The 23,652-nt window shown below is 49.7% G+C and overlaps 11 protein-coding genes across 11 annotated transcripts; 5 read left to right on the forward strand and 6 right to left on the reverse strand.

The window, feature by feature from the left end:
* Nucleotides 1-651: 651 nt before the first annotated feature.
* On the forward strand, nucleotides 652-3,624 carry N7468_006616 (uncharacterized protein; the record flags this gene model as incomplete). The annotated part of the gene is made up of 6 exons (XM_058475912.1): nucleotides 652-692; nucleotides 768-951; nucleotides 1,017-1,148; nucleotides 1,205-2,177; nucleotides 2,245-2,511; nucleotides 2,840-3,624. 6 exons carry the CDS (start codon nucleotides 652-654, stop codon nucleotides 3,622-3,624), a joined length of 2,382 nt encoding a protein of 793 aa, XP_058328802.1.
* Nucleotides 3,625-3,853: 229 nt separating this feature from the next.
* N7468_006617 (uncharacterized protein) lies at nucleotides 3,854-5,275 on the reverse strand (the record flags this gene model as incomplete). The annotated part of the gene is made up of 1 exon (XM_058475913.1): nucleotides 3,854-5,275. One exon carries the CDS (start codon nucleotides 5,273-5,275, stop codon nucleotides 3,854-3,856), a length of 1,422 nt encoding a protein of 473 aa, XP_058328803.1.
* A 955-nt stretch (nucleotides 5,276-6,230) lies between these two features.
* Nucleotides 6,231-6,733, reverse strand: N7468_006618 (60S ribosomal protein eL38; the record flags this gene model as incomplete). The annotated part of the gene is made up of 3 exons (XM_058475914.1): nucleotides 6,231-6,277; nucleotides 6,442-6,570; nucleotides 6,670-6,733. 3 exons carry the CDS (start codon nucleotides 6,731-6,733, stop codon nucleotides 6,231-6,233), a joined length of 240 nt encoding a protein of 79 aa, XP_058328804.1.
* Nucleotides 6,734-7,909: 1,176 nt separating this feature from the next.
* N7468_006619 (uncharacterized protein) lies at nucleotides 7,910-8,422 on the forward strand (the record flags this gene model as incomplete). The annotated part of the gene is made up of 5 exons (XM_058475915.1): nucleotides 7,910-7,945; nucleotides 8,001-8,013; nucleotides 8,074-8,157; nucleotides 8,213-8,259; nucleotides 8,318-8,422. The coding sequence occupies 5 exons, from the start codon at nucleotides 7,910-7,912 to the stop codon at nucleotides 8,420-8,422; spliced, it is 285 nt and encodes a 94-aa protein (XP_058328805.1).
* A 295-nt stretch (nucleotides 8,423-8,717) lies between these two features.
* On the reverse strand, nucleotides 8,718-9,263 carry N7468_006620 (putative nuclear transport factor 2 domain protein; the record flags this gene model as incomplete). Its single annotated transcript, XM_058475916.1, has 2 exons — nucleotides 8,718-9,163; nucleotides 9,218-9,263. The coding sequence occupies 2 exons, from the start codon at nucleotides 9,261-9,263 to the stop codon at nucleotides 8,718-8,720; spliced, it is 492 nt and encodes a 163-aa protein (XP_058328806.1).
* Nucleotides 9,264-10,048: 785 nt separating this feature from the next.
* Nucleotides 10,049-11,865, forward strand: N7468_006621 (methionine--tRNA ligase MSM1; the record flags this gene model as incomplete). Its single annotated transcript, XM_058475917.1, has 6 exons — nucleotides 10,049-10,141; nucleotides 10,195-10,266; nucleotides 10,336-10,422; nucleotides 10,481-10,980; nucleotides 11,033-11,510; nucleotides 11,599-11,865. 6 exons carry the CDS (start codon nucleotides 10,049-10,051, stop codon nucleotides 11,863-11,865), a joined length of 1,497 nt encoding a protein of 498 aa, XP_058328807.1.
* A 661-nt stretch (nucleotides 11,866-12,526) lies between these two features.
* On the forward strand, nucleotides 12,527-13,927 carry N7468_006622 (putative L-serine dehydratase; the record flags this gene model as incomplete). Its single annotated transcript, XM_058475918.1, has 1 exon — nucleotides 12,527-13,927. The coding sequence occupies one exon, from the start codon at nucleotides 12,527-12,529 to the stop codon at nucleotides 13,925-13,927; it is 1,401 nt and encodes a 466-aa protein (XP_058328808.1).
* A 1,768-nt stretch (nucleotides 13,928-15,695) lies between these two features.
* N7468_006623 (uncharacterized protein) lies at nucleotides 15,696-18,593 on the reverse strand (the record flags this gene model as incomplete). Its single annotated transcript, XM_058475919.1, has 1 exon — nucleotides 15,696-18,593. The coding sequence occupies one exon, from the start codon at nucleotides 18,591-18,593 to the stop codon at nucleotides 15,696-15,698; it is 2,898 nt and encodes a 965-aa protein (XP_058328809.1).
* Nucleotides 18,594-19,088: 495 nt separating this feature from the next.
* On the reverse strand, nucleotides 19,089-20,234 carry ramB (bifunctional protein farnesyltransferase/protein geranylgeranyltransferase; the record flags this gene model as incomplete). The annotated part of the gene is made up of 3 exons (XM_058475920.1): nucleotides 19,089-19,758; nucleotides 19,817-19,921; nucleotides 20,005-20,234. The coding sequence occupies 3 exons, from the start codon at nucleotides 20,232-20,234 to the stop codon at nucleotides 19,089-19,091; spliced, it is 1,005 nt and encodes a 334-aa protein (XP_058328810.1).
* A 1,010-nt stretch (nucleotides 20,235-21,244) lies between these two features.
* Nucleotides 21,245-21,781, forward strand: N7468_006625 (uncharacterized protein; the record flags this gene model as incomplete). Its single annotated transcript, XM_058475921.1, has 1 exon — nucleotides 21,245-21,781. The coding sequence occupies one exon, from the start codon at nucleotides 21,245-21,247 to the stop codon at nucleotides 21,779-21,781; it is 537 nt and encodes a 178-aa protein (XP_058328811.1).
* A 218-nt stretch (nucleotides 21,782-21,999) lies between these two features.
* Nucleotides 22,000-23,503, reverse strand: N7468_006626 (DUF1996 domain-containing protein; the record flags this gene model as incomplete). Its single annotated transcript, XM_058475922.1, has 3 exons — nucleotides 22,000-22,476; nucleotides 22,539-23,091; nucleotides 23,151-23,503. The coding sequence occupies 3 exons, from the start codon at nucleotides 23,501-23,503 to the stop codon at nucleotides 22,000-22,002; spliced, it is 1,383 nt and encodes a 460-aa protein (XP_058328812.1).
* Between the last annotated feature and the right edge of the window lie 149 nt (nucleotides 23,504-23,652).

Consider the following 23,652-nt stretch of genomic DNA (forward strand, 5'->3'; position numbering starts at 1 on the left):
GCAGCTATCGGACTAAAGGGAAATCAGTATATTGTTGTCGATATACATCATACCGTCTCAGCATATTCTTTTCTATTCTTCTCAACAACCGGGCACTACTTCCTTCAATTGATGTTTATAGCGTAGATATAACACAACGCGAAGTAATACATGTCCTTTGGAATCGAATTTCAACACTGCTGATATCCAATTCCATATTGCCACACCCGGATGGGTATAGACCCGGGGAAATTCTCAAATATGCGGCCGCAGTCACCAAGAGCTGCTAGTATCGTTGGTAGTATTCCAACCTCGAAACAATGAATCGAGGTTAACTATCAACGAAACCAGTTCAAGTACATTTGTATTCATGATTCGCCGCTTGATTGCTAGTTGCTCTGATCGTGGTCGGTCACGTGGGATAGGGGGATATTCATATTACTCTTTTTTAAAAAAAAGCGATGAGAATAAGTGCAGCAATTCCAGACAACGGTAGATGTTCAATATTGAGATCCATTAATTTCCAAGTGTACTTTCCAGGCAGCGACTCCCGTTGAGACCGAAGAGCCAACCCGAAGGGGGAATGTAAGTGGCGCGCCAGATCGCGAACCCCACGCGTCAAACCACCCGCGCAACTCAACACCTTCATTCGCACTCCTCGGGTCCGCCAAAATGCCAGCCGACGAGGATTATGGGTTCCTGCGCGGTCCAAAGTATGCTGAAAACTTTCCCCCTGAAAAATTGCCTAGGGATTTGAGCTCTTACTGACTGTCGTTCTTCTCTGGTAGGGACGAGGTATACGAAGAAACCCAACGCGTGCCCTCACATTACAATCCCCTCGACACGTTCAAGCTTCCAGCTGGCGCCGGTCGCCAATACCAGCAGCAATATGGTGATATGTATTTCTTGCGGCTCGCTAAGTTGAAGCCGAGTGTGGAAAGCTTAGCCGCAGCGGCTTGGGATGGATTCAGCGTGAGCCATTCATCCTTAACAGTCATCAGACTCAGACGGCTAATTGGGAATCTGCCATACCTCAGATTGCTGGAGAAAAGGCCCGACGTGTAGACCGTGTGCTGGATGTGCGACAAGGTGAACTCTGTTGGGTGGCCGGAACGATCTACATGGACATGCCCTTGAAGCCGGACGTCCTAGAGGACGTGACTAAGGAAGTATGACAATAGCCTCGTGATATCCAACCGAGTTCATAGATCTGACGTATTGCTAGAACTTTACATCTGCTCCTCCTCCCCGCCGCACCTACATCGATCCCTCAAATCCATCCGCAACCCAGATCATGATGGAAGATGAATCCGGCCGCCTTCGTTTGACAGGCGCATATCTTGGCTCTGTACAATTAGCAACTGGCGCTATTGTTGCAGCATTGGGAACTGAAAATGCCGATGGTGACTTTGAAGTGATCGATATCAAGACCCCGGACCTAGCACCACAGCCTCGACGATGGGAGAGAGATGGAGGTGTCCCGAACGACGACGGCAAGCGAGAAGGCGGCAAGATTGCATTCGTCAGTGGACTGGGCATTACTGGAACGTCCGGCGACACTCTTACGCTGGAGCTGTTGACGGACTATCTGCTAGGCTACACAGGGTTTTCAGGTAACCCCGACAACAGCCCTTCAGCCCCGGCGTCGAAGATTACTCGCCTCATCATCGCAGGAAACTCCCTCGGTGCCAGTGTTACCGCCGATGCAGCAGCTGCAGGCGCTGAAAACGCAGCTAAGAAGAAGGCTGCACCAAAGAAGTATGGATATGATGCTTCGGCCTACAATGCTTCACCTATTACACAGCTCGATAACTTCCTGGCTGAGATCCTACCAAGTATCCCAGTCACACTCATGCCAGGTGAACAAGATCCTGCAAACTTTGCTTTACCTCAGCAGGGAATTCACCGTGCCATGTTCCCTCAGGCCCGAGCATATGCTGCTCCCCCACCTTCGGGCGACTCCAAACAAGAACCTGGCTGGTTCGACAGTGTGACCAACCCTTGGGAAGGCGACGTAGAGGGCTGGAGATTATGGGGCTGCAGTGGCCAGAACGTGGATGACATATTACGCTACCTAGACTTTCCAGGAGACAGCGCAGACGACATAGACGAAACAGCCGATTCAGAGTCTCGAATGCGGGTGATGGAATCTATGCTGCGTTGGCGGTGTGGCGTCCCCACTGCCCCAGACACTATTTGTGAGTCGCGTCTTCTCGTTGGAGGCTGTTTACATTAAGGATTCGAATTTAGCTAATCTCCCTGTAGGGTCATATCCGTTTCAAACAAACGACCCGTTTGTACTTGACAATTGCCCGCACCTGTTTTTCGTGGGCAATCAGCCGTCCTTCAAGACTGCAGTAATTGAAGGTAACCTTCCACTACGCTTGGATGGAGCAGACGATGCCGAAATGATGGATTCCAGCGACACACCCATCCCTCGTGTGCGGTTGCTCACCCTGCCCCGGTTTAAGGAGACAGGGGAATTGGTTTTGGTTGACTCTGAGACGCTGGAAGTTGAAGTCATCCGATTCAGTGTTTTCAAAGGACAAGAAGAAAAACAATAACTAGACAACCCTAAAATTTGGCTAATGAAAATCCATTCATTTCTTGGAACTATTTTCTACAATTCTTGGATAGACATGTGTGGGGAAGGCGGTCGAGTAGTGCAGAATAGCATAGTGTGGGGGAAAATCATCCTTCATTTCCAATAACTCGTTGAAAAGGTGGTCCTATTAGTTGGGGTGCTGCAAATATGTTACTCAACGAGAAAACTGGTAGGTCAATACTCTTCGGCCTTGTAAGAAATTAGAGCAACATGCCGTTTTGCAAAGCATAAATTGGTACTAATGTTCTCTTCTAGCACTGTCATGCTCAAAGGTGCTTTTAGTGCCATACTCGACATGGCATGTACCGCGCTATCATGAATGGATGCAAGACGAGGTTAGCTACACGACAGAATCCATTCTGGGATTCAATATTTGTCTAGGCAAACAGACTGACTCTTCCCAGGAAATCCAAGAAGCGACTGCTTCAGAGCCGCTTTCAATTGAGGAAGAATATTCAATGCAGAAAAGCTGGCGACAAGACGCAGATAAATTGACATTCATTATCTGTCGGCCTGTCGATAGGTCTCCTCCCATTGAACTTGAGCCAGCAGATGATTCACCGCAGGCTATGGTGGGAGATATCAATCTGTTCCTCCGCGTCGATGACGGGGACGGCGGAGACGAGCCCCCCAAGATCGTGGGAGAGATCGAGCTTATGATCGCCGAAAAGGCAAATCAAAGGCGAGGCTTTGGGAAGGCTGCAGCTTTGGTGTTCTTGCGGTACATTCTGCAGCACCAACAAGAAATATTGTCTGAATTCATCCAAGGAGGCATTGACCAGGAGACGCGTGCAAAGGTGCAAAAGGTCAATGATGGGCATATTTCATTGTCATGCCTGAGTGTCAAGATTGGGAGCTCAAATATGCGAAGTCTGGCGCTGTTTGAATCGCTGGGGTTCAAGAAGGTCTCTCCTGAGCCGAATTTCTTTGGCGAATTTGAGCTTCGACGAGATGATTTGGAACTCCGCGGGGTGGACAAAGCTCTTGAAGAATACAGAGTAGAAAATTACTCGGCAAGGCCGTATTTGAGAACAGAATAATGTGGACGGAATAGAATTATAGAGTTTGCATTTACCAGTGCGCTGGAAGTATCTATTATGACTTTTCCAGCTCCTAGTAGGTAGAAGATTCTCAATCTTCTGAGTACGTTCTGGTCTCACATTGGCTTCAAGATAGCCTCAATTTAGCTTGAACTTGCTAGGTGTTGTGTTAGTATGATAACAATAAGATACAGGGCATCAACCGGAGTATTTCATTGAGACGTAGAACTCATCCATCCGCGAAGTCCTCATCAAGATCCTGCTCTTCTTCAACAGGAGCACACATCATAGCATCAGCGAGGGACCCCAACTCTAGATATCGCATAACCGATACCGCTTTGTTGTGGAGTTTCGCGGCAGCGTCCGCTCTTTCGGGGGAAAGATCTACATCCACGAAATCCTCCCAAATGAGTTTACATTTCTGGATCCCCTCAGCCTTGAGCTGCTCTCTCAGCATCTCAAACTCCAAGTTGTCGATGGTTGTCACAGCAGCACACATAACGCAATCCATAGTAGTCAGCATGATCTGGTGAAATAACGAGGCGACCGCATACCGATCAACCTGATCCATTTGGTTATTACAACTCGGCATAAGCATTTCGAAGATCATGGGGCTCTTCTCTCCAGTTTCATGCAAAGCCTGATGCCAAATGGTCTCTGTTTCCTCCATGGGTATGCTGAACCGTGGAATAGCGCCGTGATCGTATAGCCAGAGCGCAGTCTCGAGATTCTGGTACCGGACTGCCCAATGAATAGGACAGTCTCCTGCTTGGTTAGACCAGGTAAAGCTGAGAGCAGAGCGCTCAGCCATCCTATTCATGAAGTCGGCCGAATTTGCTGTTGCGCCGTGCCAGGAAGTTGTGCCCACTGAGAACGGGCTGAGGGACTTATCGGATTCGGAGATCTGGGCATTCTCGATGCTGGCGCCGATTGACTCCATCAATGTTGCCATGCCGAGGTGGAAGAACTGGCAGAAGTGGATTTTGTCGATTGGATGGATGGCTGCCGTAATGCATTTCTTGCCTACCATTCTGAGGTCCGTTAGTTGCTCTACCCACAGGGAGAGGAACGGGAAAGAGATATTTGTGTCTGGATGGAGGAAAGACAGGGGCATGGGCCAACAATCTGTCTGTCCAGCGAAGGACTTGGAAATCATATGCAACGCGATGGTTCTGTCCCGCTGTACAAAGTGTTTGAACACATTCAAAGATCCGTGAACTGTAGCCATTGAGAGGAAGTTCCATCCATGTACATTATAGCTCAGAGGCGTGAGCCCAGGGACGATGGCCTCCAGAAATTTGAAGCAACAGGCACAATCGTCACGGATGATGTCAGTTATCATGTCTTGTGAGTCTTCAGGATTACCGGTGTTGAGAAAGGTGGGGGGTGGTGTCCTGCGGCCGCCGTTGTGAGCATTGAAGTATGGGATCCGGAAGCTGTAACTAATTTCGTTTTGAAACTTTGGACTGCTGGCTAGGTAAGACTTGAGATACGCGTCCTTGGACTCATCCATAGCAGCAAACATTCGAATGGCGCATAATGTTCTGTGTGAAAGCCATTCCTCGGCTTCCATTGACTCCAGAAGCTCACATAACTCAACAAGTTGATGGTTCATGACCCATGGGGATTGGAATGTTCTGTGAGGCTCCATGTTAGCGATCTGCTGGCGCGTGGGGTAGATGATATGGACGAGGGGGTATAGTGTCGGTTGTTGCACCTTGGTTGTAGGAGAGATGGAGTTACACTTCCACAGTTGAATTTGAATACGAAGTGAATGACTTGACCTTAACCCGGCCAGTGCCTGAACGCGCTATCAGACCAAAAGGGAATTGGAAAAGGAATCAGGAATTTCGATGTACTATTTATGTTTACTTCGGTATCGATTACACAACAAAGGGACTCAAAAAGAAAGACAACTCTGATTTGTTCAAACGCGAGAAGTACAAGGAGCCCTTCCTCAATTACTTTCCAGTAGAGCATTTACACATTGTTTACTGCAAGGCTACAAAGCATTAACATGGTGCTTTTGATAATACGACTCGAGACGCGTCGCAACAATAACATAGTAGACAACAAGCGTTCAGCAACACAAACTCAAGGCAAATCATCATGACAATGAGATGATACATGTTTTTGGGTTCAACAATGCCAGGTTCAAGTTTAACTTGACCCGTGGACCCATTTACTATACTGACAAAGCGGACGTAGCGCAACCGGAAAAATTGAAGGTCTACGTCTACGCGCATCGAAACAGGAATGAGCCCCAAGTCATGAATACCTAACAAAGGATATGATAACCCAAGGGGGCAGGATGACGGGAGAAGTAAGAGCATGAGTAAGGGCATCTTGAATAATGATGTTTCAACTGTTTTATTTCAATTGTTATGTAGGGATTGGAAGCCCCGACAAAAGCTTCCCCCGAGTGCGCCAGAAAATGCGAGTCGTCTAACCGTGTTTTAACAGCGGAGAGACGCGGGATTGTCACCCCGTGCCGGCCCGCAGAGAGACGAAGCCCAGGCCAATGTATCCCTCCAACAGTTGTTTTGCTGCATCAACAACCAATCGCACCACACTCCGATCCTCCATTCATTGTGCTAGGGTCGCATTTACAGGTTCTTCTTCTCGCCCTTGGAGACGTCGACAACCTTCAGGGCTGTAGTAGAGAGGTTAGTCAATGTTCTTGCGATTGGATTCCGTGTGATGTGATATGCCGAATGCTTTCTGTTCAATGTCTGTCCGAATGACCTTGAAATCCAAACTCCAGCAGCGGCAATCCTTATGTAAGGGCGAATGCAAAGATAGTGGGGTTTGACGTACAAGGAGGCAAGCTCTGCTTGAGCTTATCGGCCTTGTCGGAGTCCTTCAGGACAAGGGAGTAGACGAAGCGCTGGCAGCGGACCTTGAACTTGACCTGCTGGGACTTGCGGTTGCGCTTGATCCGGGCGGCTATGAGAGGTCATGATGTTAGTCTTTCAAGCTTCAAAGTCGCGTCTCGGCATTGGGTCCGGTCCTCTCCAATCGCGGGTTTTCTGAGCGGTAACGTACAGGAAGCATCCTTCCGGCGGGAGATCTCAATGAACTGCTTGATATCGGAGACTTCGCGAGGCATGGTGGCGGTTTGATGCTGATAAGTTGGCGATGGGGAGAGTTCACGGCGAAAGACAAGATGTGTGGATCGGATTAGGGTTTCTGCTCTGCGAAGCCCTGGTAATCACGTGACATAGTGGCTGGCACATAGTGGCTGATGCTTCCTGGGGTTGGACTGGGATCGCTAAGAATGGGAATAAAGTGGTTTGTGGCAGACACAGCTCTCCGGTAAATTCTGCATAGAGTATTCCAGTGAGCGGGTAGGCGTCGTATGCCGCTTTTGTGTTGCGAATGCATCAGGAGCACCGGGGGAGGGGGGGAGTGGGGATGGGGGAGGGAGGAGGTAGCAGATCAGGCTCTGGGCTTCCAAGGTCAGGACTGTGTCTGGTAGGTGATTCACTGCTGATATTAGGTCTGTGCCTCCTCCATAGTATCGATCTATTGGCTTGTTACTTCTGAACTTGTTACTCCTGAAACTCTCACAGCTGGAGTTAGGAGATAACAGTCCATGTGAAGACACGCGCAGGCATTGCTCACCCTTGGATGATCTCCATTGCCAGGGTTATAACAAATGTCACATACGCTAAATAAATGACTGCTTCCATTGCGAAAGTATCCAACGATACATAGGGAGTACTCCAAATATCGATATGACGGGGCTACGAAGCTGCAGCATTGACGCTAGCATTCCTAGATACATGATTTTCGTTACTATTAGACACCTTATACCCTTATACGGGGTCTCTCCACTCCAGGTGCTACTTAAACAGTCGAATGCTAGCTTGGAGTTGCCCAGCGAAGGAAAGGGCTGTTGGGAAGAAGATGCATGGTAGCTGCGGTAGGGAGCCGTCTGCGGAGGCGATGAATTTTTGACAAGATGGAATAGAAATCATACTAGTGTTCTCTAATAGCAGCCGCGGCAAGCAGGTTTCATGGAACATCTTTGGGATTAATCATTTCTTGAACGGGGAAATATATTGCTGAAGGGAATGTTCATAGTCACCTACGTAGGCAGCCATAGTATGGAGTGGCGTTTGTGGCGGTGCAACTAGGTGTGGTCAAGGTGGCCGATCTCCCCCGTTGCATCATCACTCCAGATTGCTCATTGCATATTCAGATTTAAAGACCGCGAAATCCCCGATTTAATTTTCTTTCACTATCATTAAGGAGAGGGTATCCTCTCTGTGATTTGGTCAAAATGCCTACGCCGTTGGATCGCGCTTTGCACTCCAAGGTACTACTCCACTTTGCCCTTTCTGGAACAGGATATGAACTAATAGCTTTTTCAGAACTTGTTCCTGGGTAAAGCGTCAACTATTCTGATATCTATCACAAGCATACTAACAGAATGTCGGCTTGTAGGTTTCGCAGGCATGGTCACTGCGGCTGCAGCCTGGTCTATTTGGGGCGGTGATGTGTTCCCCACGGAGGCAGATCCAACAGGTGGTAAGAATGACCAAAGAAACGACCTTTATGTGGCATTTGAACTAATAAGGGGCAGATCCCGAGAACTGGACAATCGAAGAGATGAAGAGATGGCTCCGGGCGGTGAGTCCCAAAAGATCCTCGCGACATACTTCGGATTCTATACTAATGCATGTACTAGCGCGCACTCATGCCAAGCGAGAATGCCACTCGGGCAGATCTTCTGGAAAGAATCAAGGCCAATCTTCGCGTACCTCGCGCGCAACCGCCTTCTGCCAAGTCATGATGGCGTAGCCATCTCGCGAGACCGGAGACCGAGGGAAGACTCCACGCTGGTGTATCTTTGGTATCCTAAATGAACAGAGTCGAACGTCTGACTTTGGACTTGTGTTTTGGCTTCTCGGAGAAACTCGTATATGGAACCGCATGTAATTCCCTCAATTATTCAGTGACTGAAGGTGCGCATGATTTGAAGAGGACCAAGCGGGTATCGCTGTTTCGTGCTATTGAGTGCTGTAATCTCTCTCATAGCAATCATTTGAGCATCGGCCGAACGTATCACCACCAAGCATCATATGGGTTTAGACAACAAGACGGAAGTTCTGATCCTCAATCAGGTATTCGGAACGACGGCCTTTCCCGTGGTCTCCACCGGTAGCGTTGGGGACAAGGACAAATGTCTCGCTGAAGCCTCGCTGAGGCTTGGCCGGGTCGCGGTCGCCGTATCGCACACTCCCACTCACAACAACGAGAATCGACATGTCCTTGACGGTCCTCTGGTCGGGCTGCTTAGGACCTGTCGGCGTAGGAGTAGGGTACGACCGGTTGATGATTTGGCAATCGAAGGACTGAACCTCGTAGTATGATACAGGCATTTGGTTGGTGAAAATGTCTTGGACTGCCTTGCCATCCGCTACTGTATTGCCATTGAAGAGGATTTTGGCCGGCGTTTCGGAGTAAAATGAGCTGATGGAGTCTCGATTAGACTGAAGTGCGGGATAGAATGTCCTGACAAAGTTTGTCGCAGCTACGCACCATGTCAATGCGTGGCCCAAGATGGAGATTAATTATTCAAACATACCTTCAGTTGATACCTTTGTTAGCTGATCCTCGGTTGGTGGGGCCATGGCGTTGTTTGAAAGGTGCGAGACAGCTCTGGATGATGTAGCAAATATCTGATGCAAATCGAATGTAGGGCTCAATAAACAAAGCGGCAGAGCGGTCAAGGATATCGGATTTCAAGTCGAAAGACAAGCTGGAGGATGTCACGGGATTAGGCTGTCGAACAAAAGAAAAAAAAGTTCGCGGCAGTAAAAGGCGGAACACCGGAGAAACACGCACCACGAGCCTTACCGCTCTCTTGTCCGCCTTGGGCTTTACAATATACTTATCATAAATATCTCAATTTACGGTCAGATTTGGAGTCTTATACCTACGCGCGTCATGGATACTATCTTCCAATGATCCTCGAGGGCCTTATACCAGGAGGCTGATAAAACCGAGCTCATTTAACTTGCCCATTGTCTGGATTTCCCTGCAGATGTACTGCCGGTGGAGCTTGGACCATCTCCGCGGATCGCATAACATGCGACACGAACTTTCTTCCTTTTGCCTAAGCCATCCTGATGCTTACTCCCAGGATACCATTTCGTGCCATATTAAGGGCTCGGAAGCCTTTGAGTCCCATTATACCATGGACATGCTCAGCCTGTAGGCATGGGCCCTCCAAGATCTCAAAACGCGGACTTGGGACAACCCCCGATGCCGGACATATCAAGAAGCCATACTATGTGACCACTCCAATATTCTACGTCAATGCTGGTGAGTCTCTCCCGGATTGCAATTCAATGCTACAATGGGTATCTGATCAGTTTCTGTTCTATCAGCACCTCATGTCGGTCACTTGTACACCATGGTCATCGCGGACATCTTGAAACGATGGCAAGTTCTTATCGGCAATTCGGACGCCCAATTATTGACTGGCACCGACGAACATGGGATGAAGGTACAATAGGCTATTTCAATGAATGATAAGCTGGGGCTAACATTCATTGCCAGATTCAGCAGGCTGCGCAAAAGGCCGACATGGACACACAGGCTTTTTGCGACATGAATTGCAGAACTTTCGAGGTATTGTGACACTTTCTTTTTCTTTCTTTTCTTAGACAAGTGCTGATATTCTCATTGTTTCCCAAATAGTTCCTAGCTAGAGCCGCCAGTTTGAGCAATGACCATTTCATCAGAACCACCGATCCGGAACATCGTGATGCTGTACAATACTTCTGGGTAAGCAGGTTTGCCCGGAATCTCGGAGGCAGCACCGATAAAACTGACAGACTGGCAGGAAATGCTGCAACATCGTGGATATATCTATACTTCTAAACACGAGGGTTGGTATTCGGTCAGCGACGAAACATTCTACCCGCAAACACAAGTTCAAAACTCCCTCGATCCATCAACAGGGAGGAAGAGGATGGTATCGATTGAGACCGGCAAAGAAGTCGAATGGTCCTCAGAAACGAACTACCATTTCCGGCTTTCGGCATTTCAAGACCGCCTCTTAGAATTGTACAACAGACCCGACTCGTTCATCAAACCATCGAAATATGCGACAGCCGTGATTCAATCGGTCTCCGCGGGCCTAACAGATTTGTCGATTTCCCGCCCAGCAGAAAGACTCACCTGGGGAATCCCGGTTCCCGGCGATAGTACACAAACGATCTATGTCTGGTTGGATGCACTCGTCAATTACTTGACCAAGGCAGGATACCCTTTTCCACCCGGGCAAGAGAACAAGTCAATCTGGCCAGCAGATGTTCACGTGGTTGGAAAGGACATTGTTCGGTAAGTTCACGCCATGACCTATGAACATAAACTTTGGCTGACCTCCCGGTAGTTTCCATTCCGTTTACTGGCCGGCCTTCCTCATGGCTCTAGATCTGCCTTTACCCCGGACCATTCTCGTCCACGGACACTGGACTATGAACCGGGCGAAAATGTCCAAGTCAACGGGAAATGTAGTGAATCCGTTTTTTGCCATGGATCGCTTTGGCGTTGATGGTATGCGGTTCTTCTTAGCATACCAAGGGGGGATGGCGGATGACGCAGACTACGATAACGACTTCATCTCCCGGGACTATCGAAAGCTACTTCAAGGTGGACTTGGAAACCTTGCTTCCCGTACCACCGCATGTGCGAAGGGGAAATTGTCCACTTATGTTCAAGATGCCGCTGCTGATAAGCTCCCGGCTCCAACCCCGGAAGATCTGGACCATCAGAAGATGCTTATCGATACACCGCCGATTGTGGCCGAGCATATGACCGGTTTGAACCCCCGTGCGGCGCTCCAGGAAACCATGAGCATAATCGAGAAGGTAAGTCCCCACTGTAAGCCCTTGCAGAGTCCTCTTCCCCGGTCGGCCGTCGGGCGCCAGGCTGACCCTCTTTGACCCCCTTTTTTAGACTAACAAATACTTCCACGCGGCGGAGCCGTGGAACAACCCCAATCCCCAGCGAGTTATCTTCAATGCGGCGGAATCTCTTCGTATCACGGGCATTCTGCTGCAGCCATTCATGCCGACCAAATCAAAGGAACTCCTCGATCACCTCAAAGTAGATTTATCACCTACCAAACGGGCATTCGCGGCCACGGCGTACGGTTTCGATGCGGCGTACGGTGAAGGCATCAAGAAGGGTATCCTCTTCCCTCCACTGCTGACGTACAAATAAATTTGTCAATATTATCTCTGGTGGTGGTCCCGGGGTGTTTTCGATTTGATAAGAGAATAGGTGATAGACCAATTATGGGGCACAAGGGGACCCATTCGCCGCATGATTTACATCATCTGTGACTGCTCCATCGAGAAAGTTTCCGAAACCTCTCCATACCGCGACAGCTTAGCTGCCAGGTTTTCCAGGGGGTCCCCTTCATCAGGCTTGCGCACGGTATGGTATGCCTGAAGGGGGTGTGATTGGCTATCTCCGCATGCTATCGGGCAGAATGGGCCAGAACCGTGGATCATCTCGCGGTTCTGCTGGGCGCCGGGGGCGACGGCTCGGGAAACGGGCCACTTTCCCGTCGGAAAACTAGGGAAAGTAGGGCTTTCGTGAGTGTATCAAAACATGTGGCTATATTTGTATACTACCTTGAAGAATAAAGAGCAATTGACTCTGCTATCTCTCTTATCAATTCGCTGCATCTTCACTTATCTTCGACTCCTTCGACATTTCATATCCCACCGACCCCTTGTAACAGTACCAGATCGATACCTACCCTTTCCCTGTTTTGGGTTTCATCTCTACTTGCTTCGGTCTAGTCAATTGACCGTCGCTCTTGCATCTACGTCTTTGTTCAACACTACCAAATTCTGGGTAATCCAGTATCTTCAACATGGGAAGCTATCAGCCTACTCCGGAGGACTTTGCTCCCAACTTCAAGACTCCGTGGATCGAAACACCATTGGTCGAGTCTGCCAACCTTTCGCGAGCAGCTGGATGCCGTATTTTCCTCAAGCTGGAGAATGTCCAGCCCAGCGGTTCCTTCAAATCCCGCGCCATGGGTAACCAGATTCTTTCACACCTTCGCAAGCCAGAAAACTTCAACCGACGAGTCCACTTCTATGCCTCATCCGGTGGTAACGCGGGAATTGCTGCCGTCTGCGCTGCCCGGACCCTAGGATACCCGTGCACCGTTGTGGTGCCCCTCTCTACGAAGCCCTTGATGGTTGACAAACTTCACGCAGCCGGCGCTGCAGATGTCATCCGCCATGGCGAGAACTTCTTCGAGGCTGGATCATACATGAAGGACGTTATTATGAAGCAAAGCTCAGGGGACGATGAAGATGTGGCAAAGATTGCCCTCCACCCTTTCGACAACGAGCCTATCTGGGAGGGGAACAGCACGATTATCGACGAATTAGAGAAACAACTCCCAGTCCCTGCTTCTCCGGAAGAAGAGCAAGTCTACGGCTCACGGGCGCTCCCCGTCGACGCCATCCTCTGCAGTGTCGGAGGCGGTGGTCTGTTGAATGGCCTGGTGCAAGGCCTTGAGTCTCGACGCACCAAGAAACAGATCGAGACTGTCCAGTCCAGCACCGGCCACTCCTACCAAGATACTCACTCAGAAAGCACCACCACACCTTTATCCAGCACCCCAAGCCCTATTCACCTTCTCGCCATCGAAACAGACGGCACCGACTCACTTGCCGCTGCCATCGCCAGTAACTCCCTCGTCTCTCTCCCTAAGATCACCTCGCAAGCCACATCACTCGGCGCCATCCGGGTATCAGAAACCACATTCCAATATGCCGTTGCTCCCCCGCCAGGCATCCAGGTTCACAGTGCGGTCCTCACCGACGCGGAGGCCGCCCGGGGAGTTCTCCGGCTCGCAGATGATGAGCGCCTCCTTGTCGAACTTGCCTGTGGTGTCTGTATCGAGGCGGCCATTGGCGATGCTGCCACCGCAGCTGCCACCGCAGCGGCAAATGCCGTCGCCGAGACCCGAAGCGCCAAACGCCGCAAGGTCGATTCTGACGATGTCGTCACCGTGCTTCCGAAGGATGAGGGTTACAGTGATGACCGTTGGTCTTCTACTGAGAACGAGACCGAGCCGGAGGTCAGCGATGCTGTTGCTGTTGCCACCAAGACCCCTCTCCTTCAGTCCAAGCTCAAGACCCTGGTTCCTGATCTCAACGCTCAGAGCCGTGTTGTCATCATTGTCTGTGGCGGAAGCAACGTCACTATCGACATGGCGAGCGAATACAGGAAGCTCCTTGCCGAGGGCTGGGCTTGATTTTAACTATTTAATAACGCTGGGACGTTTCACTTCTTGTCATTTAGAATTCGCATTAATCCTTTTGTGGTTTTGGTCATTTGGCATTTCCTATACTTCTCATCACGCATCATGTCACTTATTCCCCTGCATTAGCACATTCTTGTAAATAAAAGAAGGTTCATTTGATCAAACGAAGTCTGGAGAGCCCTTATGTGTTAAGGAGGAAACCCTAGTATATCCGACGAACGTTTACATTGTCTACTATAGTCTATCTCATGAATTACCGTCCAATCCTCCACCGCACCAGTTCCCTTCGAAGCGACTGGACTCTCTACATCGTCATTTGATCGATTCTCATCTCGCCCTTATACATGATGGAATTAGTTGCAATTGGTCATCTTGCCGTGCTGTTCCCAAATTCGAAGATATCACTGGATTCTTGGCCCATGCAGTGAACGTACGATGTCCATATTAAACTCCATCATCTTCTCAAGAGACCTACGCTGAGCTGCAGCGATACTCCATCCGTTGGCAGCGCAGAGGCCTTGGCGTCAGACAATGGGTCGCGCACCGAAACTCTGCTTTCATCTCTCGACTCTGAGACGGCAAACATCTACCCACGCCTCTTGGAGTCCCAGGACGCTGCCGTCACAGGACCTCCGCCTTGACGATCAATAAGACTGCGACTTAAATGATCCTTATACAGTCCCCACCGTAAATAGATTCAACCATCACATATTGTTTAAGTCCCCGTCTGTTCTACCTCGTAAAGAGCATGTGAAGCATTCCATAATGCAAAACTGTGGGCATACTGTGGATTAAGTAATATGCAACTCCCACTTATCGTGGCATACTACGAGGTCTTCGCTGTTGGGTGCCTTGCTCAGCCACCACTATTCAGCAGGTGCGGCGGCTCTCCTGCGTCCAATAGGAACCGATGGTTCTCAGGGCCTGACTTCAGCGGCTCTTCAGTGATAAATAACAAAATTTGGCATATATAGTGTCTATATACTCTATTCTATGTAGAGTAAAGGCGTAGTTTAAGTTATGTTTCGTAGACTCTGGACGGAACGACTTTGTACATGAGTCCCGTATTGTTCCAATTCTAAAAAATAAAACCCACCCGCCATGACATCGACTGGCAAGGTGATATGTACGTAGCAAAAAATGACGACATTGCAAATTGCTCAGGCAGTACAATGTAGTGAGCGATAGGCAGGAAGATGGGATTGTTCAACAGCGTAAGATCTATCATGTCCTCGTTCGTCGACCAGCGATTATTACTACTGTTGTGCTCGATGTCCTCCGTGAGTACCTTACGATACAAACATCAAAATCCTGAATTGTGGGAATTCTACCAGCATAAACTATCTGAGTCGCATTCCTATCATTAGGTTTTGTCGACGAATCCGGTGATATAAGCGGGTGGGTTATCGCGGGCGATGGGGCGGTTGGTCTCGTTCAGGAGTGACCCCAGTCTAAGTATCTAAATTCCAACGGAGCGAACGCTACCAGATACTACCAGCATACACACATGGCGACATCGTGTTATAAAGAAGCTTTGCAAGGTCAATACATGCTAGATTTTTCCAATTGATTGCCCCTGCAGCATCGTGCGTGGTGGCCAGAGTAGGTCGTAATCATCCACGTTGTGCATGTTCTCGCTGCGTGGAGGAAGAGAGAGCGTTCTGGAAACTGTAATAAGGGGGTGGCTTGCAAGCGATGCACCGGTGCATGAGCATCGCTGGGCTCCTGAAGCAGCGATATCAGGGCCTATTAATGCCTCCTACGGTTGTCGCAAGCGTCCAGATTCAGTGGTACCTGACTGGAGACGCTGACTTTGGGATACCCTGTGTTCATTCACCAAGTTTGCGATAGCGCGAGAGGAGGATTGGGTATCAGGATGATCAGCCCCTAAAACTTTGGTGCGTAACCGGCAACATTTCTTCAACATGGTCAATGAGTCTTCAAGTCTCCCCTGAGATTTCCAGATAAAGGCAAGGTTCGCCATGCTGGTCAGAGTGTTCGGATGCTCAGCCCCAAGCACTGCCTTCATTGTCTCTATAACCTGTACATATAACTTCTTGGCCTCACTCCAACGTCCTTGATTCCAATATGTTGCTGCCAGGTTCGCCACACTGGTCAGAGTGTCAGGATGCTCCGCACCTAACACTGTCTTCCTTACCTCCATGACCTGTACGTTCAGCTTCTCCGCCTTATTCCAATGTCCTTGTTTTCTGTAGGTTGATGCTAGATTTGCCATGCTGGTCAGAGTATCGGGATGGTCCACACCGAACACTCTCTTGCTTGTCTCTATGACTTGCAAGTTCAGCTTCTCAGCCTCGCTCCAGCGTCCCTGACTGCAGTACGTTGATGCCAGGCCTGCCATGCTTGTCAGAGTAGCTGGATCCTCAGAGCCTCTCCTCTCCGTATTTATTCTCATTGACTTGGCGTATAGTATCTCCGCCTCATCAAATCGTCCATCGCTAGCAAGGCAGTCTGCCATCCTCCCCATCAACAAGATAAAGTCTTTTTGGAGCTCCTTAAACGCCTCCTCTCGCACTAGGCTCAGAGCAGCGGGAAGATATTCGCGCCACAGCGGTCGATTAGAATAGTCGTCATCAGGAAATACCCGTTGGATTTGTTCGGCCACCCTGTGAATCCAGTCTCTGAACAGCGCATTCTTTCTGAGCCAGTTCCTCGATGCGATATGCACAAGTCTGTGCATGATAATATTTGTATCTTCTCTGTTGATAAAGGAGTACGCATGTAGTAGCCCCAAAGCGTCTGTCTGTTTCTTAGCTGTTTGTGATGGAAGAAGAGACTGAGGGATCTTCCGTGGGCCAACACAGGCCATGAAGGATAGATAGTCCGCTGCTAGTTGGTCTTGCTGTTGGATTTGATGGAATGATATTAACCAAGTGGCTGTAACAGGATTTTGAATGTCCCTATAACGACCAGGATCCCGAAAGTCTTCGCTTAGGAGCTCAATGGCTTCTTCTTCGGTCTCTTGTAAGAGCGCGGAATACGAAGAGAGGTCAAGGCGCTTTTTGTTGATATATGCTGATGCCTGTATGATCGCTAATGGAAGGTATGCCAGCTGCTCGAGAAGAGCAGCCGTTACCGTCGGGTCATTGAGTAGCTCTTTCTGTACCAATGACTTCTGTAGGATCAGCGTTGCAGTTTCTGGGTCTATATCTGGAATAGTGATGATATTCGAAAAAGCGAGATCCACTGCGAGTTCCAAGTTCCGGGATGTAAATATTATGCGGCCTTGATCACTCTGGGGAAGAGAATCCTCAAGGGCCTGGCCCGTCTGTTCCTCACCTGCCAAGCACACCTTGGCATCGTCTGCATTGTCGAAAACCATAAGCCATTTTCCCGCACGCTCGGAGCTGAGATATGTTTTGATCTGTTCTCTAACCTCCCTGGGACTCGCATCTGATATTCCGAGGACCTGTGCAATGCTCAAGAAAGTCTGGTCAATCATCGCATGACTAGTACATGGGACCCAGAAGACCGAGCATTCTTTGTCTCGCTCCCGTACGCGGTATGCTATTTCTAGCGCCACCTGGGTCTTCCCAATCCCTCCCAGGCCGGTGATTGCAACACGAGTAGGGCCATCTTGTAATAAAATCATTTCTTCTAGTTCTGCCAGTTCGTGCTGGCGACCAATAAATCTTGGATTCCTTGCGAATGGGACCATCCAGTGTCGCACTCTATGGTTTGCGAAGCTCAGATCTGTACGCTGCGCAGGCACTATCGATATCAGCAGTTTGGCATAAGCGGCCGCCGACAAGGCTGCATATCCTTGCCAGTCTTTTTGCTTGTGTGAGTCGCAGTAGTCGCATATTCCCCGGATCACCAGAGTCGGTAACTCGTCCATTAGGCCGGCAGCCTCCATCTCGAAGCAGAGTATTCCATGTCGCTGACCTAGACGGTCTCGTGCTTCCGAGTCCTTCATCACTTGATTCCCGGATGCAATTAATCCATAGTGGACGTGAGGTGACCGCGTATCACGGACTTGTCGCTGGACTAATTGCTCTTTATCACACTTTTCGCACCCTTCATCCCTCGCGGCATGGCGATAACCAGAGAGGAAAAGAAGATCCATTCCCTGCTCTGGGGGCGAAAAAGTTTGGCTCATATGGGAATTTCGCTGCAGAACATCCGATACAATCTTTGATACCGCATCTCTGCTTTCCGTCATTTGCTTTGGCTCAAGTTGACTCATGTGCATCAGCAGCGTCGGTGGGGGCTTATTCAGAGTACCAATGGACTCAAAGATTCCGCCTTGAATCGCCTTGCCATAATCATACTGGACCACCCCGCTGTACGTCCCGGACGGTTTGCTGACCACCACATCGCCCAAACGGATGTCATTGGCTTTACTTGGAACTCCGCCCCCGATTCCCACCATCAGCGCATATTGAAGCCGAGGAAAGGTTGAGCGCATGCGAGATACAACAGCTGCAGCAGAGACTGTTCCATACACGCCAGCCGGTAGGCAGGCAATGACGATCAAACGGCCATTCAGTTCGCCAAGCTCGTAGGCGTTCGGATCGGAAGGAGGTTGGCGTAGGGGACTGTGGGTTTTGTCCAGCATAACTCGAGCAGCTGCAACCTCCAGCGGCAGGGCGCATATCCACGCGATTGTGTAGTCATCGTGGGTCAGGGTAGACATCGTGGGCCAAAACATGAATTGTTGGAATCAGATTCACCTTTGAGCTCCAGGGTTTTCGGAATTGGCAGAGAAGGAGCAGTTGTTCTGGGAAGGGTGATGGGTGCGATGTTCATGCGGCTGAAAAGAGGGGTCACAGCATACACACCTGCTTGCGAGGCTGAGCGGTCCGTCACATAGCATTAGCAACGTGTGCCAATCATCTGCCGAAAATTATAGTCTATAGGATACAACGGAAAGAATTTTGGCATAGCATTCATAGTTTGAGGCCCATTTTCCATGCCCACGTTCCAGGTTACCACGAAGGGTTCGCAAAATGCGCAGAATCAAGAATATGCGACGTATTGGGGTGGTATAGAACCCAATTTGAGGTTCAGAAGTCCGGGTTATTGGAGTGTAGCGAGTGATGTTTATTTCATGCACCATATCCTATAGTTAATGACCATTCTGGTTGCCAAAGTCTCCTCCCCATAAGAACTCAGCACAACCAGCCCGCTACTAAACATCGACCTCAATCTGCTTAATCCGATAATCCCAATAATTCTTTCTTATAGGATCATACCTCTCCTTCAGGAGCGTCAGCAAGTCCACCGCCTTCTGCCCCTTCTCCCCATCCTCCGCATAAACCTCCGCCAATAACTCCACAGCATGCGTACTCTTAACCGCATCGCCCTCCACGAACCTCCCCGCAAACTCCTCCCACTCGCCCAGTCCCCGTCCAGCAGCCCGGAGCACCCCACGTGCATACCACCACGGACTCCGATTCTCTGGTGCCAGCACAATTGCCTTCTGCGCATACTCCAGCTCCGCGTCCACCATATCCTCGTCCACAATAGCCAACCGGCCCTTATCAGCCGGGGTAGTGCTCATGTCGCCCGCATTCGCCAGCCCTGAATCTGGGACATCCTCTTCGCGCGGCGAAAAACGGAGCATGTACCGGTGGCTCCAGGCGGAATTGTTGCGCACATCAGCCTTGAGGAGGGCATCTATGTCCTCGATTTCGCGAGGCGAGTCCCATAGCTTGAAGTGGCGAACCAGCCAGTGACGGTAGGTCCAGACGTGGTAGTTCTTAGAGTCCTGGGCAAACATCTCCATCAGGAAGTCTAGTTCCTTGGGCGGGATGGTGGGGAAGTGTTCTCGTGATGACATGAGGACTTGGCGGTGGTGCCTGGGTTCTTTGTCAGTCTGAGTCTACTAGGGAACAGGTCTTGTGGATGAAAACCAACCATATTTGGTAGTTCTTGAGATACTTGAGAGAGACCTTGTTTAGCCAAGCCATCTCTTCTTCTAGGCTCTTGTTCAGCGCGAAGAGGATTTTGGCGCGGTAGATCCTGGAGTGGTGACATGTTAGTGTTTATTGTGGAAGGATACATGGTAGTTGTGCTGGAGTAGTTCTGTAGTTTGGAATACTCACCATACGGTGTAATGGGCTGGATTCAGCGCTATCACATCCTGGGTCAATTTGAGTGCTCTCTCAGACATTTCATTTGCGGCCATTACAGCCCGCAAATAGGACGTTGCCTCAATGTACTCCGGAGGGTAGGCAATAGAAGCCAGGGGCATGACCTCCTCGTTGGATCCATCATCCAAAGGAATTGGAGTCACGTCGGCCCATTCTGGGTCATTGGCATATTGGCCGTCCATACTGTGCAGGTGCGGATATCAAATCTGATGCGGGGAAGTTCTGAGGTGCGCAAGCTGCGGATTGAAAGAATCAGGCGCAGCAGCGAGCTCGGGGAAAGGAGCCTTTTTGTTCCAGAGCTCTCGCTTTTGATTTGAAAATAATTTTTCTACGAGATGAGGGGGACGGGGGCTCAGTTTCTGCTGTCAAAGAATCAACGGCGACTCGGAAGCGGGGCGGTGGGTGGCCTCAGGCCAAACTGTGGACCGAACAATGAATGAGGCTTGATTGTTCGCCCTTTTCCAGTTAGGCCTCGCCCATTTTGCATCCTGATTTGTGGAATGACTGAGTCATGAATAGGTTTGGACAATCGTATATGAAGTCAATTTGTTCTTTCATGCAACCTCTCCCCCTGGTTGCTCTCCTCGTTTAGTAACAAATACCAGGCCCGTCAAGAACCAAGACCCAAGAACCTGTATAGCAACGTCTGCAAGTGTGCCTACACTGTCTTATTAATGATGAAAAATGTCTGTTTATATAGAGACATCTTCCGCTCAATGTAATGATGATGACTCTGATAATGATGACAGCAGCGTCAAGCGATCGCCATCTTCGCCTGAACCACTATCTTCTCTTCCAGCTTCGCTTCATCAAAAAGGCCTCTTTATCCTTGCTTTCAAGGGATATATTTTGAAGCGCATTTGCCGTTGGAAAAAATGGATCATGGAGTCCATCAAATTTGTCCTCCTATTGACCAGGTACGATATATGCAAATGACCAAATCCCTCTCATGCTAATTCACTGACACTCAGCAGCCTATATACATGACTACCCAGAATATTCCATGACGACATATATTGATTCTATAACCAATTCTTACTATTGTTTCTTGAAGGCTGTGGGTCTCAGTGGTCCTACTCAGAACGATCCCGCGAACTGGTGTACCCTTCTTAAATATACGGAGATGGTGTTCGTCCAAGCACGATACTAACTGTCTCCAGCGGGATACAAGTTATCTGACGAACACGTCTATATGGTTACCAAGATACTTTCCGCGAAAGCGCGTTACGCGCAGAAATGGACCGAAGACTTTAACGCGACAGGCGACATCAAGGCGGAGCGCGTACCTCTTGACCCGAGCCCATTGTTCTATGCCTTTGGTGTGCCGTGCATTGCACTTTACCGCGGATATTACATTTTAGCCGGCTTTCAAGCCCTTAGATCCTATGGGAGATCGGCGAACGTTAAGAATAACGCGACTATCAAGACGGCGCAGAAGGACTGGCTGATAGGCCCACTCCTTGCGTCAACGGATTTCGTTAATACCCAAGTGAATCTGATACGTATCTACCATGACGAAACAGCCCAAAAAGTTACCGCAAGGCTGAAATCCGAGGCGAATTCTGAGAGATACGTGCTAGTCTTTAGAATTCAAATTTACACTGGGACCAGACCTGATATACAATATACGAGAAGGAACCTGACTGAGCCATATACTATTTCACCAAGAGTTAAGTCGTACTGGCTTGATAGATCAGTTGCCAGTGATAGAGCGTCAAACTTCCATTAGGCAAGTTCCTCTGGATTGTCGCATAAAATTGAATCATATAACACGAAGATTTTGTACATCAAATAGAGAAACCTGCGATGGTGTACTCTATCTATCAAAAATTTGCACAGAAACAGTTCTTGCGTACTCAATTTCGGCTAGCAAAAAGCGAGCCATCTCGCAGTATTCCGCACAGCCCGAAAAAGTCATGACGCCAACGCCAGCAATCCCTGCGCCCGTTAGTACGGGCCCAGAGTCGTTGCCGCACCGGCAACCCGGGTAGTCCAGCTAGGAGTGCTATTAGAGAACCGGGTAGGTTCACCACGCGCCACGAATTCGGTCACTGTGACTATGACCTCAACCGGCTCTGGCTCAGAGGTAGGAGACGAGGCCGCTGCAGTCGGAGTAGAGTCCTGCTTCAAATTTGCAGCTGCAGTTTCGGTGGCGCTGTCTCCACTGCCACCGAGAGTGAGCGAGACGCCGCTGGGGCTAAGATCTACATTGACGCCCCATCCGGTGGGCGGGTTGTTACCAGGCAGCCGATCGAGAACACCGGAAATTTTCTCGGGGACTAGGTTGGGGACGTTGCAGCTTTGTGCGGTGGCTGGATCATTTTGGGGGCCGGTGATGTCGGTTGAGCAGGATTCCATACCCGCGTCTCCTCCGTTGCAGTTGTCGATGATGTTTTGCAGGGTGTCGGTGTCCCAGCCGGCAATCTATTGGTTCGGTCAGTTGTCTGTTTCCTTTTCTACCCCAAGCTTTGGGACGAATGACTTACAAAGTCTCCGTGGAGCGAGTATCCGGTGCGATCTCCGTTCGCAAGGATAAACGGTTGTTTCCCCTGTCCTGGTGTCCACTCGTCTTTGAAAGCCGGAGTGTTCCAGTAGACCTCATAGAAGATATGAGGGAGATGGATCCATCCCTCAGGGCAGTTAGCTTTGCCTCCGGTGGTGCCCTTGCTACTTGGGAAAGCAGTGTTACTTTTGTAGTCCCGCAGACCGGCTTTGGGGTTGTAGCAAGAGGGGAAATGAATGTCGGCCCGCAGAGGGGACGCGAATCCATCGCAGTTCTGGTCGGGGAAACCCGCACCAGATCCTTTGTTGTTTGGATCGCCGATTCCAACGCCGTTCAGTCCGTCCGAGTCGGCGGGATACGAAGGAGGATCGTAGCTAGTTCGAGGACAGGTCCACTGGACGGGCTGGATATCGCCAGCAGCCGGTTCAATGTTCAGCCCTCCGCCATTCTTGGGAGGTGTGCGCGCGAAGTTATCACCGCTCAGCATACGCAAGCCGACGGGAAATGCCTTGATCTCGTCGTCGGTGGGCTCGAAGCTTCATCTATGTTAGCTTGATACTGGACGCTGGCCATCAAGGTTAAATGAGGAACTGACAAGTAATATACATTCATGTAGTAGAAGTCCACGGAAATGAATGATCCGTTATCAGCTTGAAAGAACAGCGCCGGGGTCCAGTAGTTGCTGTTATCCTTTTGGATGCGAGATGTGGTGCAGTTGGAGTCCATGAGAATCTCGTTGTCCATCGATAGACCAAAATTGCTTCCACCGTGAACCGCATGAACATGCTGAGCGGCGGTCCCTGGAGAAACGATCGGATCCATGCGTCCCATAGTCAGAGGACTAGGAGTCCCATAGAAATGGTTGACAGCAAATGTACGGCTGTCTTTCGCTGCAATGGCAGCGGATGAAAACGCTGCCAAAATGGCAACAAAAGTTGTCGATCGCATTTTCGAGAGCGAGTGTATATATTGAAATTTCAGGAAAAGGAGTGACTGGGTGCTTTTGAGTCCTCAATCTCGAATGGACGTGAGTCGTAGAAATGAATGTGAAAGGTGTACCTGCACCTGTAAGGAAGCGAATGGCAAGAAAGAACGAA

This window comes from Penicillium chermesinum, assembly GCF_028974085.1.
Source record: "Penicillium chermesinum strain IBT 19713 chromosome Unknown utg000005l:1.0-4115287.0:1.0-4118363.0, whole genome shotgun sequence".
Lineage (NCBI taxonomy): Eukaryota > Fungi > Ascomycota > Eurotiomycetes > Eurotiales > Aspergillaceae > Penicillium > Penicillium chermesinum.